The sequence below is a fragment of the Anomaloglossus baeobatrachus genome, chromosome 3, assembly GCF_048569485.1.
Source record: "Anomaloglossus baeobatrachus isolate aAnoBae1 chromosome 3, aAnoBae1.hap1, whole genome shotgun sequence".
Lineage (NCBI taxonomy): Eukaryota > Metazoa > Chordata > Amphibia > Anura > Aromobatidae > Anomaloglossus > Anomaloglossus baeobatrachus.
This window is the reverse complement of record NC_134355.1, coordinates 452,949,199-452,964,438: the sequence shown is the minus strand read 5'-3', so window position 1 is coordinate 452,964,438 and position 15,240 is coordinate 452,949,199. Positions and strand designations below refer to the sequence as shown.

General features: G+C 43.7%; 1 protein-coding gene across 4 annotated transcripts in view; it reads left to right on the top strand.

The window, feature by feature from the left end:
- Positions 1-15,240, top strand: part of FGF12 (fibroblast growth factor 12) — a 744,802-nt gene that overhangs the window by 463,030 nt on the left and 266,532 nt on the right. Inside the window, exon 1 of one of the 4 annotated variants that reach the window (XM_075340484.1) lies at positions 102-1,143. The exons of the other annotated variants lie outside the window; for them this stretch is intronic. Within the exon in view, the coding sequence (XP_075196599.1) occupies positions 945-1,143 (199 nt within the window). The 5' untranslated portion in view covers positions 102-944. Of the gene's footprint in view, positions 1-101; positions 1,144-15,240 lie in introns of those variants that run through there. 4 annotated transcript variants of the gene reach the window in all.

Below are 15,240 nucleotides of genomic sequence, written 5' to 3'. Positions count from 1 at the left end.
TGTGAGGAGCAGGGGGACAGGCTGAATGAGAACTGCAGTTCTCTCTGACCGCTGGTGAGAATTTCTCATCCAAACCTTGATCACGTAGGATTGCGTAGAGAGCACAGATAGGGGAGACGGGAAGAATGAGAGACACAGGAGCGCTGCAATACTACAGGCTGTGAGGGAGGTTTACATACTGCAGCCAACATCCATGTGATTACCGTGTTACCTGCACTCCATCATGGACAGTCTCATCACATCTGCCCGGGGAGCTGCTGGAATGACTGTATGCTAAGGGCAGCAGCAGGGCTCTGGAATTGGTTTGCATGGGGAACTTTAAGAGTGGAAGGAAGCTGATTCGTGGAGCTGTCAGTGGGGACTCATCGCCTCTTCGCATCCCCGGGGAAGTTGTGTCAATGCTCCCTGGGACCTCCCCCTAAGTTAAGGTTCAACACGATGAGACGGTGCCATTGAAGTGGTGCCAGCGTTCTGTGCACAGCTATGGATATGTGTGGGCTGTGTGACGGGGGTACCCTCCTGGCAGGCACTGTGACACACACATGTGATGATGATGATGACATATAAGAGGAGGACATCATGTGTGCCAGCGAGGATACACTGCTGGCATCTTCCAGGAGGAGGCTGCGGGGATCTTGCAGTCAGTGAAGGAGGGAAGTAACCTGTGGAGTCCCAGCAGCAGCATCGCCTCATTGACCACAGCATCGGCTCCTTTTCTAGCCTGGGCTCAGTTCTGGAGATGGGAAACACTGGAACACTGCAGCCCTGTGCTCAACGTCTGGGCCTGTAGAACCGCTGTGTGCATGCAGACGGGACGCTCCCTTACCTCTGTACATACTACTACGGCTTGTTAGGCGCACTGGGAGATCCTGTGGTGTTGGTGACTCTTGTACAAGGGACTTCCTGTGAGGCGATACACTGTAGGGTGGCTGCAGGGGTGAGCCATGGCTGCGGCTATAGCCAGCTCCCTGATCCGGCAGAAAAGGCAAGCGCGGGAGTCCAACAGTGACCGAGTGTGCACATTCAAGAGCCGGACCAGCCCAAGCAAAGACGGCCGGTCATTGTGCGAGAGACATGTCCTGTCTGTCTTCAGTAAAGTCCGCTTCTGCACCGGCAGGAAGAGGCCAGTCAGGAAAAAACCAGGTCAGTACGGTTTAGGGGTACACTACCAGCTGTACCAGAGTTTATGCATGGCATGTGTATGCTACCGTACCAAACATATGCACAGCTTTTTCCAATTCTAAGCTATTATCAACTGTACATTGATATCAAGGCCACTATGCCCACTCTACCTGACCAGTCATGCCACCTAATGTTCAAATATTGCCAGTTCTAACAGTGGGCTCACTATTTCACTTTTCTCTACTTGTACTAATGATGTCAGTCATCATATGTCATGTAAATACCACTGCCAGCCCTCCAGTACCTAATTCTACGTGTCACATTACACCTATTTATATACTGTGTTGCTTTTCTCTTGTGGCCACCACTGTTTTGTAGAATTCACGTGCTGTGAAGGATAACGGTCTTCTTTTTGTTTTATGCCTCCTATGTCTCAGCTCATTATTATTAGTTTTTTCATATGGAGGCAGGAGGTCACTTACGTTATATAAAAGTAGATTAATCTGCTGTAAATCATCCATTGTTCAATGGTGGAAGTGGCATGAATGTTATATGAGATCTAATATTCATTATAGCTTCCGCTGACTGACATTGCCATTTACTACTGTCTGTATAATCAAATCAGCGGAGGAAGTGACGTGATAAGTGCAGTATTTGAAAGGCCACCTGTAGCCTAGAGTATGGGTTGTTCCTTCCCGGTGAAAGACCTGGCTAGTTTCCTGCCAGCGTTGAGAAACACGTGATGGTGTCTCCGCGGCTTTCTTATTTGCATACTTCCCAGGGGGCAATGCTCTAGAATCACTGCGTTGAGAAACACGTGATGGTGTCTCCGCAGTGGATATGTTGATCTCCCTAAGGTCAACAATGCTTGCTTAAGTAGTCTTATACTAGGCATTGCCCCCACTAGCCAGATTCCTACTCCACACTGATGAGGGGCAAATACCCCGAAACGGCTGTCTGTGGATGGATACCATGTTTGGTATAGGTGGTCTCCTTGACTGGAGACTGCCCTTCCCGTGGTTGTTCCTTCCCGGTGAAAGACCTGGCTAGTTTCCTGCCAGCGTTGAGAAACACGTGATGGTGTCTCCGCGGCTTTCTTATTTGTATATGTATATATATATATATATATATATAATGTCAAAAGTTTGGACACACCTATTCATGCAAGAGTTTTTGTTTTTATTTGCATTTGCACATTGTAGATTCAGACTGAAGGCAGCAAAACCATGAAAGAGCACAAATGGAAGCTGGGAGTGAAGTAAGAAGTGTGAAACAAACAATAGTGCTAAAGCATAGAAGCCTCATATTATTCCTCTTTTATTCTGATGGCAGCTTTACACATCCATTCTTTCAAGCATGTTCATTAGGTAGTCCCTTGGAATAGCTTTCCAACCATCTTGATGTAGTTCCCAGAGGTGCTAAGCATTTGATGGTTGCTTTGCTTTCACTTGAGGTCTAACTGGTGCAAAGTAATCTCAATTGGGTTAAGATTGGGTGATTGTGGAGGATATGTCAGCTGATGCAGCAATCGATCCCTGTTCTTCCTAGAAATATAGTCCTTACATAGCCTGGAAATGTGTTTTGGGTCATTGTCCTGTTGCAACACATGATGGTCATCCAAAACAAAAATATAATGGGATGACATATCGTTGAAGACTTCTGTAGTAGCCATGCTGGTTAAGTGTGTCTTGAATTTGTAATAAATCACCAAAAGTGTCACCAGCAAAGCATGTCCACACCATCACATCTCTCCCATACATGTAGAATCCATCTGTACACCTTTTTTTTTCATCTCCTGAAGACATGGTGTTTGGTATCAAAAATCTTGAATTTTGACTCATCAGACTACAGTACAGATTTCCAGTGAACAATGTCCAGTCTTCATGTTGCTTGGTCCACACAAGTCTCTATGTTTTCTCTGTACAGTTGCTGTTGATATGTGTCTGCTACTTGTTGTCTTTGACTTATTTATGAAGGCTGTTATTTGAGGTGTTCTTGTCAATGTCCAGCTTTTGAGTTTGGTTTCCCTGATGAACTTATTCTCACCAGCAGAAGTAACTCTTGCTCTTCCTTTCTTGGGGCTGTCCTTGTCAGAAATATTTTGATCACTATGATTTTTTTAAAATCAGATTATTTTTATTAAACATTTTTACATACAAATTTAAGACAAACACCTTATATACAGCACCTAATGAAACCCCTCCCCCCATATCTCATTAGAACTAATAATACCGAGGGCCCCTTTGGGTCTGACCTATATATATATATATATATATATATATATATATATATATAACATTTATAAAGAGAATAAAAAACAAAAACACCATAAAACAACAAAAAAGAACAGAGGAAAACTTTAACAACATGAAACTAAAAACTTTCAGGCACTTAATACTAAGTGATATGAGTAATGAACATAGTCATGAAACCTTACTGTAAAGTAGCAAATCAGAGGGAGCTTATTAAGAATATAAGGGTAATTACCGAAGCATAGGAAACAGGTTCTCTAATAGTAACACTTGGGAGGGGTGTCCCGGGTTATTGAGCTATGCGCTCCAGATTTTATCAAATTTTTCGAAAGCCTTTCTTTAACATATACTCCTTTCTCCAGCCGTATAGTACTATTGACTCTATCGATAAACTCCTTTACCATCAGGGGGGCAGGTTACTTCCAATGGAAGGCAATGGTTTTCTGTGCTATATACAGAACTCTAGTCATACCGATCACAAGTGGGTCCTCTTCAGTAGTATCCGGTATAATACCCAACACGCAGACCTTTGATCAGAGGGCAATGTTATTCCATACACCCTTGCTTATGTATCCAAACAGTGTTCTAGCATTGTCCAAGTCTAGTACATTCCCAAAACATATGCATAATGTGGGCATCAGATAAATTACAGCGCTGGCAGCATGAGTCACTCCTTACCGTAATTTTGTTTGGGAACGCAGGCATTTTATACTTCCTGCGTATTAGGTACACCTGAAATAATCTCTGGGCATCTGATAGGGATAGACTATAGACTGCGAACTGAATTCAAAATAGAGTCCCACTGATCATCCAAAAGTGGACCGTCTTCCTCCCACCTGTCTTTGATGTTAAGGGGAATCTATCATGGAACGTAGTAAAGTAGTGCTCTATATATGGAGGAAATTAATCCTCTTCTAGAGGCCAAACCCTCCACCAACAATGTCAAGGGATTGGGATCTATACTAAGGTTTCTAGTTTTTATTTGATCTGCATAGCCATGCCAGAGCTGATCATTATGATTGATCATTTTCATGACTATATTTGAGGATACCTTTAAGATTCTAGCTTTACAGATTATGTGACTTTCATGTCTTAAAATAATGGAGAAACTGTTTCTCGTTACGTAGCTGAGTGGTTGTTGCCACATTGTGGTTTAGATCAGTTGTGGAATAGGGCTTAGCACTGTATGGACCTGTGCACCAAGCCTCTGCAAAATACACCTGATGGTCGCAAACACTTTCTGAAGACCGGTGATTCTACAAATGACTTCTGACAAGGCATACCTGTTCAGTGAAAGACATTCTGGGTGATGACCTATGGAAAACATTCACAGTATTTCACATAAGCGAGTACATTCCTCATATTTTTGTAATTACCTTATTACATCTTCTCATGGGTGAACACTGAAGATCTGACACTTTGATACAATGTAGTGTAGTCAGTGGACAGCTTGTATAACAGTGTAAATTTGGTGCCCTCTAAATAACTGAACACAGCCATCAATGTCTAAACTGATGGCAACAAAAGTGAGTACACCCCTAACTGAAAATAGCCAAATTGTACCCAAAGGGTCAATATTTTGTGCGGCCATCATTATTTTCAAGCACTGCCTCATATCTTTTGGGCACGAAGTTCCTATAAATAGGACTTCATTAGCAGAAAACATGTAACCATCACATTTGAAAATATATTCCCAAGTTGTAAGCTCAGCGTTTTGGGAGGATATTGGGATTCCTTGGTATTTTATACTTACATTCACATTACAATGGAATACCATATTAATAGAGTAGGTAATATCCGATGCAAACAAAAAAAATATATATCTGTATACATGACAAGCATGTGCATATAAACCCCATGTTTCCACCACAGGTTTTGAGATGCCATTGTCCCATTTCTAATATCGAAGATATTGGCAAGTGTAAAAATTAGTTGAGATCTATGTTTTAAGCCTTGTTTTACCTACAAAATATTATGCTAATTTCTGCAAAACATATTGATGGCATAATTTAAGAGGATAGCAATTTGAAGGGAACCTGTCAATAGGATCAACCCTCCTAAGCAGTCTATATGGGCATGTAGGTTATAGGAAGCTGAATATAATGACATCTTGATGTCTGCAATACAAAGTCTTATTCCAGAGAAATCCGTGCTTTACTCAACATGTACAATATCTGTTAAGATCTATGGGCAGGACACAGAGCTCCTTGAGAATCTGACTCCTGAGCTATTTTTAATGAAAGGGGGCATTACCAGTGTGAGACATGTAATGACTAACAGTCTACTCTTCTGATCTACATGTCTCACACTGGTAATTCTGCCTTTAATTTAAAAATAGGTAAGGAGACAGATTCTCAGGGAGATCTGTGTCTGGCCCTTAGGAGCATTTTGCACACTACATCGCAGGTGCGATGTCGGTGGGGTCAAATTGAAAGTGACGCATATCCGGCGTCGCAAGCGATATCTTAGTGTGTAAATCCTTTATGATACGATTAACGAGCGCAAAAGCGTCGTAATCGTATTATTGGTGTAGCCTCGGTCATTTCAATGAATTGGGAAATACCGATGTTACGATGTTGTTCCTCGTTCCTGCGGCAGCACACATCGCTGTGTGAGAAGCTGCAGGAGTGAGGAACATCTCCTACCTGTGTCCTGCGTCTCACGCCGGCTATGCAGAAGGAAGGAGGTGGGCAAGATGTTTACATCCCGCTCATCTCCGCCCCTCCGCTTCTATTGGCCGCCTGCCGTGTGACGTCGCTATGACGCCGCACGACCCGCCCCCTTAATAAGAAGGCGGTTCGCCGGCCAGAGCGACGTCGCAGGGCAGGTGAGTGCATGTGAAGCTGCCGTAGCGATAATGTTCGCTACGGCAGCTATCACCATGATATCGCAGCTGCGACGGGGGCAGGGACTATCGCGCACGGCATCGCAGCATCGGCTTGCGATGTCATAGTGTGCAAAGTGCCCCTTAGATCCTATCAGCTCATCTGCATTTAAGAAAAATGTGGCTTTCTCTGGAATAAGACATGGGGTAAGTTTAAGGATATACTACTAGAGTCCTGTAAAAAACGTATACCCAGTGGTAATAAAATGTCCAGGAATAAAAAGAAACCACTATGGATAAATAAGACTGTACAAAGTATAATAAAACAAAAACAAAGGGCATTTAAAATCTTAAAGGCTGAGAATACAGAAATAGCATTGCAGGAGTATAAAGATATCAATAGGAAATGTAAAAATGAAATCAAACAAGCAAAATTAGCTACTGAAACAAAAATCGCCAATGACATTAAAATAAATCCCAAAATCTTTTATAAATACATTAATGCCAAAAGGAAAACAAAGGATAGTATCGGCCCCTTAAAATATAATAACAAGTTAGTTATAGAGGACAAACAAAAGACTGAAATATTAAATAGGCATTTCTCATCTGTATTCACCAAGGAACTGACTGTACCAGGGATCATTCAACAAGTGAAAAATCAAAGTCCACCACCCGATATAATTAATTTAACACAAGATGAAGTACGCCTACGTCTGAGTAAATTAAACATTGACAAATCCCCAGGGCCAGATGGCATTCATCCACGAATATTGAGGGAATTGAGCTCCGTAATCGACAGACCGCTGTATCTCATCTTTTTAGACTCACTTGTAACAGGGTTGGTGCCTCAGGATTGGAGGATTGCTGATGTGGTACCGATATTTAAGAAAGGTAAGAGGGTAGATCCAGGCAACTACCGTCCAGTAAGCCTGACATCAGTAGTATGCAAAGTTTTTGAGGGCATTTTAAGGGATGACATGCAAAAATATATTGCAGAAAATAATATGATAACTGACAAACAGCATGGATTCATGAAAGATAAGTCGTGTCTAACCAACCTGTTGGGGTTCTATGAGGGGGTAAGTTCAAACCTGGATATTGGTAATGCAGCTGATGTGATTTATTTGGACTTTGCAAAGGCATTTGATACTGTACCACACAATAGCCTTATAATAAAGCTCCAGAAGCAAGGACTAGGGGACACAATATGCAACTGGGTAAGGAATTGGCTAAAAGATAGGAAACAAAGAGTAGTCATAAATGGTACATTCTCTAAATGGGCTGTAGTCAGCAGTGGGGTGCCGCAGGGATCTGTGCTTGGACCGATTCTTTTTACTCTCTTTATTAATGACCTTGTGGATGGGATTGATAGTACAGTGTCAGTCTTTGCCGATGACACCAAACTATGTAGGATATTAAAAACTGACCTGGATAGTACAATATTACAAAAAGATCTGGATAAGATGTCAGAATGGGCAGATACTTGGCAAATGAGATTTAATGTTGATAAATGTAAAGTAATGCACCTAGGACGGAGTAATCCTATAGCTGCATATACATTAAATGGAAGTAAACTCGGGACTACAGAACAGGAGAAGGACTTGGGTATTCTCATTACAAATAAGCTGAGCAGCAGCACTCAATGTCAAGCAGCAGCTGCTAAAGCAAACAAGATTTTAGGGTGTATAAAAAGAGAGATTACATCCCGTGATCCCAACGTATTGTTACCCCTCTATAAATCACTTGTAAGGCCACATCTGGAATACGGGATCCAGTTTTGGGCTCCACATTTTAAAAAGGACATTCAGAAGTTAGAGTCAGTTCAAAGGCGGGCAACTAGACTATTACAAGGAATGGAAGGCCTCCCATATGATGACAGGTTGAAAAAGTTAGATAAGTTTAGCTTAGAAAAAAGACGTCTCAGAGGAGATCTCATTTATATGTATAAATACATGTGTGGTCAATATAAAGGACTGGCACATGACTTATTCCTTCCAAAGACAGTACTAAGGACTAGGGGGCACTCACTGCGAGTGGAAGAAAAGCGATTCCGAAACCTAAATAGGAAAGGGTTCTTTACAGTTAGAGCGGTCAGACTGTGGAATGCCCTACCACAAGAGGTAGTAATGGCAGATACTATAACAGCTTTTAAAAAAGGGCTGGATGATTTCCTCAGTACACAAAACATTGTTGGTTATAAATGACTTAGTGACTAAATGTAGAACTGGTGGAGGAAGGTTGAACTAGATGGACCTAGGTCTTTTTTCAACCTAAGTAACTATGTAACTATGTAATGGGTTTCCAGATATCAAGGTGTCATTTTATTAAGCTTCCTATGCCCTACATACCCTTATAAACACCTTAGCAGGGTTGATCCTACTAACAGATTTGCTATAATGTCTTGTGTAAAATTTGCTATAATGTCTTGTGTAAAATTTAATATTCTAATAAAAATAATAAAAATAAATAATAAATAAAAATTTGCTATAATGTCTTGTGTAAAATTTAATATTCTGTACATAATGCAATAAGTATCTGTACCCAACCTAAGGTCTAAGTTATGACCATACATAAAGAAGGCAAGAATATATATACATTATATTATTTTTTATAAAAAAATAAATAAAATATATATAAAACTAGGAAACAAACTCCTCTAGTTAAAGGGGGGAGCAAGAAGTCTAAAGTGGTAGAAGTTTGAACTTTAGTGCAATTAATAATACAGCCGATAATTGCCTCGAAAAGAAGTTAACACAATCGCATTGATATTTATTACAGAATATATTAACACCTCAATAAATTATTAAGTATAGACCACAAAAATGTGGAATATCACAGATGATATAAATATGCACGCTGTATTAGCTGTCTGCATCCAAGCTCAGAACAAAACTAAACCACTGCTTGTTTCACGCCTCCAGTAGAAGCAGTCGCGAAACATTCGTAGAGGTGTGTGGGACACTTTACCGAGGCTCCCTGCAGTGTACAAGCTTATGAATGAGACTGCGATCACTTCTTTTTCAGGCAATTATCGGCTGTATTATCAATTGTACTAAAGTACAAACTTCTACCACATATAGACTTTTTGTGTCCCTTTTCACTAGAAAAGTTTCTTTCTTGTTTTTTATATATTTTTAAAGGGAACCTGTCAGGTACAATATGCACCCAGAGCCACGAGGATATTGCTAATCCCTGCCTAACTATCCCTATATACACTAGATAAAGAGATCTTTAGAAAAAGTAATTCTAAAGATCTTTTATCGTATGCTAATGAGGCCAGGGACTAGTCTCAAGGGCATTGCTTCCCTTGCTAGGCGGCCCCATTAGCATGTTAGCACGCCTGTGGGTTAGCCGCTCAACACTGTATTTCAGCTCTGTGGCATGACCCCGGAGGTTCGGTCATGCGCACTACTTCAGTTTGAAGCCAGGACGCGTACACCCGGCGTGTGCATGACCCAAACTCCGGGGTCATTTGCACTGAGCCGATATCCAGTGTCTGATGCGATGGTGGCGGAGAAGTGAGTGAGATCATCCTATGATGCTGCGTATTCATTAGCATGTTAGTACACCCACAGGGGCGACTAGCATGCTAATGGGGGCAACTAGCCAGGAAAGCAACTCCCAGGGGACTAGTCCCCGTGCTCATTAACATATGATATAAGATCTTTAGAAATACTTTTCTAAAGATCTCTTTATCTATGCTAGTGTATACAGGGACGGTTAGGCAGGGTGTTGCGCTCACCGAGGAGCGGCGAACGTCCGGAGGTGGACCCACTGGACCGTGCACCGGACTCCCCTGAGAAGACGGCCAGCAGCGAACCCCTATACAGGGACTGTGCGGCGCCTCCTCAGAAGGCCTAAATGCACGGCAGCCAGGGACCGGAGGTAGGAGTCTCTGTACGGCCAGGCGTGGCTCGGGTACGATGTCCGCGGCAGGCGGAACACGGAAGTGGCACCGGAGATGTTTCACAGCAGGTGACGTCCACGGTAGGAATAGGTGGTGATGTCCACAGCCGGTACGGTACAGATAGTGTCCACGGCAGGTATGGCACGGTGACGTCCACGGTAGGAATAGGTGGTGACGTCCACAGCCGGTACGGTATAGATAGTGTCCACGGCAGGTATGGCACGGTGACGTCCACGGTAGGAATAGGTGGTGACGTCCACAGCCGGAATGGTATAGATGGCACTACGGTGAGACACAGGATTAGAATCAGGAAACAAATGTACGGATCATAAACAATAGCATAAACAGATTAGGACACTGGCAATGCACTAATAGAGGCGTTGCTAGGGCGCCTGCTGCCGGGGGAAGTGAACTTAAATACCTATTAGGCAGCAGGTGACCTCTGAGATCACTTCCAGGATTTGGGGCATGCCACTTTAAGAAAGGGGGCGTGGCCTCGCACGCAGCCTAGAATCACCTACAGCAATTCTATGTGAGGAGGGAACTGCAGCAGGCCTAGGAGTGGGAGCAACGTCTGCAGAGCCCTGGGGCCGGTAAGTGGAAGGCCTTCTCTGCCTGGGAGTGGGGGCAGGAGTGCATGTGGGAGCCATGCTGGGACTGGGCAGATGTGAGGGAGAGCTCCCCCCTCGGGGTCTGGTGGGACCAGGCGTTACACAGGGGTTAGCAAGAACTGCTCGTGGTGCTGGGTGTATAACAGACCTGACAGGTTCACTTTAACCATTTAGTTAATAAAAAGCTTGACTTTAGTATTATATACAGTGCAGACCAAAAGTTTGGACACACCTTCTCATTCAAAGAGTTTTCTTTATTTTCATGACTCTGAAAATTGTAGATTCACATTGAAGACATCAAAACTATGAATTAAAACATGTGGAATGAAATACTTAGTGTGAAACAACTGAAAATATGTCTTATATTCTAGGGTCTTCAAAGTAGCCACCTTTTGCTTTGATTACTGCTTTGCACACTCTTGGCATTCTCTTGATGAGCTTCAAGAGGTAGTCACCAGAAATGGTTTTCCAACAGTCTTGAAGGAGTTCCCAGAGATGCTTAGCACTTGTTGGCCCTTTTGCTTTCACTCTGCAGTCCAGCTCACCCCAAACCATCTCGATTGGGTTCAGGTCTAGTGACTGTGGAGACCAGGTCATCTGGCGTAGTCCGCCCGCAGAGACAGGCGGCCGTCCGCCCGCAAAGACGGCCGTCCGCCCGCACAGAGAGGCGGCCGGCCGCCCGCACAGACAGGCGGCCGGCCTCCCGCACAGAGAGGCAGCTGGCGCCCGGTTGCCAAGCTTCAAGAAAGGGATGGAGAGGCGACGCTAGAGGCAGTACGTTTAGCTTGAATCATAGGGTCTCCCTTCGGCTCCTCTCAACAAAGCCTGCTGCCCGCGCGGCGGTGGTTACAGTAAAAACGCAGTGCTGGGACCAGAGGAGGCAGGAAATGTACTTCTTACTTCTCTGCGGCGCCCCCCCCCCCCCGAAGCATGGCCGTCGGCGCCCTGTGCGACCGCACAAGTCGCACATGCCTAAAGCCGGCCATGGATGTGGAAACACCTCCTCAATATAGAACAGCAACAAGATATGGTCTGTATTTCAGGACCCCAGAAATGAGGCCAGTATCAAAATAAAATATAATTAATTTTTATTAGTGATAAGGAAAAAAAAACATTTTTTTTAAAGAAAAAATATAAAGAAAAACAGGAAATATACTCAGCTAGGCACCCCATCACTCTCCTTCTTAGTAAAATAGCCCTTGCACAGCCTGGAGGTGTGTTTGGGGTCATTGTCCTATTGAAAAATAAATGATGGTCCAACTAAACGCAAACTGGATGGAATAGCATGCCACTGCAAGAGGCTGTGGTAGGCATGCAGGTTCAGTATGCCTTCAATTTTGAATAAATCCCCAACAGTGTCACCAGCAAAGCACCCCCACACCATCACACCTCCTCCTCCATGCTTCACGGTTGGGAACCAGGCATGTACAGTCATGGCCAAAAGTTTTGAGAATGACACCAAAATTATATTTTTACATGATCTGTTGCCCTCTGGTTTTTAATTGTGTTTGTCTGATGTTTACATCACATACAGAAATATAATCGCAATCGTATTATGAGTACCAAAAGGTTATATTGACAGTTAGAATGAGTTAATGCAGCAAGTCAATATTTGCAGTGTTGACCCTTCTTCTTCAGGACCTCTGCAATTCTCCCTGGCATGCTCTCAATCAACTTCTGGACCAAATCCTGACTGATAGCTGTCCATTCTTGCATAAGCAATGCTTGCATTTTGCCAGAATTTGTTGGTTTTTGTTTGTCCACCTGTCTCTTGATGATTGCCCACAAGTTCTCAATGGGATTAAGATCTGGGGAGTTTCCAGGCCATGGACCCAAAATCTCTATGTTTTGTTCCATGAGCCATTTAGTGATCACCTTTGCTTTATGGCAAGGTGCTCCATCATGCTGGAAAAGGCATTGTTGGGCGCCAAACTGCTCTTGGACAGTTGGGAGAAGTTGCTCTTGGAGGACATTCTGGTACCATTCTTTATTCATGGCTGTGTTTTTAGGCAAGACTGTGAGTGAGCCGATTCCCTTGGCTGAGAAGCAACCCCACACATGAATCGTTTCAGGATGCTTAACAGTTGGCATGAGACAAGACTGGTGGTAGCGCTCACCTCTTCTTCTCCTAATAAGCTGTTTTCCAGATGTCCCAAACAATCGAAAAGGGGATTCATCTGAGAAAATGACTTTACCCCAGTCCTCAGCAGTCCACTCCCTGTACCTTTTGCAGAATATCAGTCAGTCCCTGATGTTTTTTCTGGAGAGAAGTGGCTTCTTTGCTGCCCTCCTTGAAACCAGGCTTTGCTCAAGCAGTCTCCGCCTCACAGTGCATGCAGAAGCACTCACACCAGCCTGCTGCCATTGCTGAGCTAGCTTGGCACTGCTGGTAGTCCGATCCCGCAGCTGAAACCGTTTTAAGATACGGTCCTGGCGTTTGCTGGTCCTTCTTGGGCGCCCTGGAGCCTTTTTGGCAACAATGGAAGCTCTCTCCTTGAAGTTCTTGATGATGTGATAGATTGTTGACTGAGGTGCAATCTTTGTAGCTGCGATACTCTTCCCTGTTAGGCCATTTTTGTGCAGAGCAATGATGGCTGCACGTGTTTCTTTAGAGATAACCATGGTTAACTGAGGAGAAACAATGATACCAAGCACCAGCCTCCTTTTAAAGTGTCCAGTGGTGTCATTCTTACTTAATCATGACTGATTGATCGCCAGCCCTGTCCTCATCAACACCCACACCTGTGTTAATGGAACAATCACTAAAACAATGTTAGCTGCTCCTTTTAAGGCAGGAATGCAATGATGTTGAAATTTGTTTAGGGGGTTAAAGTTCATTTTCTTAGCCAATATTGACTTTGCAAGTAATTGCTGTTAAGCTGATCACTCTTTATGACATTCTGGAGTATATGCAAATTGCCATTAGAAAAACTTAAGCAGTAGACTTTGTAAAAATTAATATTTGTAGCATTCTCAAAACTTTTGGCCATGACTGTAGAGTCCATCCGTTTTCTACAAAGACACGGTGGTTGGAGCCAAAGATCTCAAATTTGGACTCATCAGACCAAAGCACAGATTTCCACTGGTCTAATGTCCATTCCTTGTGTTTTTTTTTAGCCCAAACAAGCCTCTTCTGCTTGTTGCCTTTTCTTATCAGTGGTTTCCTAGCAGCTATTTTACCATGAAGGCCTGCTGCACAAAGTCTCTTAACAGTTGTTCTAGAGATGAGAAGGTGTGTCCAAACTTTTGGTCTGTACTGTATGTGTTCTTGCCTTCTTTATCTATGGTCATATCTTGGACCTTAGTTTGGGTAGATATTTATGCATATGAGGTGACCATACCATTTGTGTATATCTAGGACTTCTGCGCCTTAATAACGCAACATAATACGATGATCTTGTAAATTTCTATGTAGTCAGCTGCTGCAAAAAAGGCTAGGCTCTTGTCATATGCAAGTAAAAATTAGCTTCCTCTCAGCCTCCCAACCTCTCTAACAGTTGTGATCCCTACAATCAGCCTGTGGGGAACAATTGTTTACTGACTTTAGGGCTTATTTATCGTATGGGGTATTCTGATCTCAGACATGTATGGCAAGATACGGGATAGGCCTCGAGTCCACCAATAGCAGTCCAATAATAGCCAAACAAGCAACTCATAGAAGTGAATAGAGCAACACTGATACACGGACAGCTGTATATTGTGAGCAGCGAGATGTGGCTCTGTTTTCAAAGTAGGTGTAGGTCACATTGGTCCCTTTGGCCCTGCCATTGATGTCTTAAATGGAACCTATTTTAGTCCCTGTTAAAGTATTCTGTAAATTCTTTAAAGGCATGGGGAGAGTTACCTTGTGTTATAACAGCATGCTAGGCAAGGTATCCTGTGTAAGTGCTGTAACAGCACGATGGGTGAGGTAGCCTGCGTAAGTGTTGTAACAGCACGATGGGTGACATATCCAGTGTAAGTATTATAACAGCACGATGGGTGAGGTATTCTAAGTGTTGTAACAGCATGATGGGTGAGGTGATGTGAAGCCCCACAGGTGTTGTGTCGGTGTCGGTGCATTACCTTCAGGGACTCCACGTTGCTGGATCTCCGTCACTGGTAGGAAATCTTCTGTTTTGATCGTGACGCCACTCTCAGTATTGCGGCCAGTAGGGACCGCCACTGCAGGTTGAGGGTCGCCTGGGGCTGATGGTGTGTGCAGTTAGATGTAGTAGCCTCCTGAGAGTGAGGCAAGCCCCAGGGCCCTGTGTAGGTTTGTAGTACCACAAGTCGCAGAATGACCACACAGGCAGGATGTCTTTCAGGGTTTTTACTCACTTCAGATGGCAGGGTGAGTAACCCGGGCGTAGCTGAGATGAACCAGGTGGGAACCAGGTATCCTTCAGGCTGACTTTATGAGGGTGACTACTGACTCGCCTTCCTTAGCCCTTGGTGGTTTGGGGTGACCCCGACTTTGAGTCCCTATGGGGGTCACCTAGGGAAGATGCTGCAGCCTCTCTCCCCTTGTTGTTTGCCGTGTGC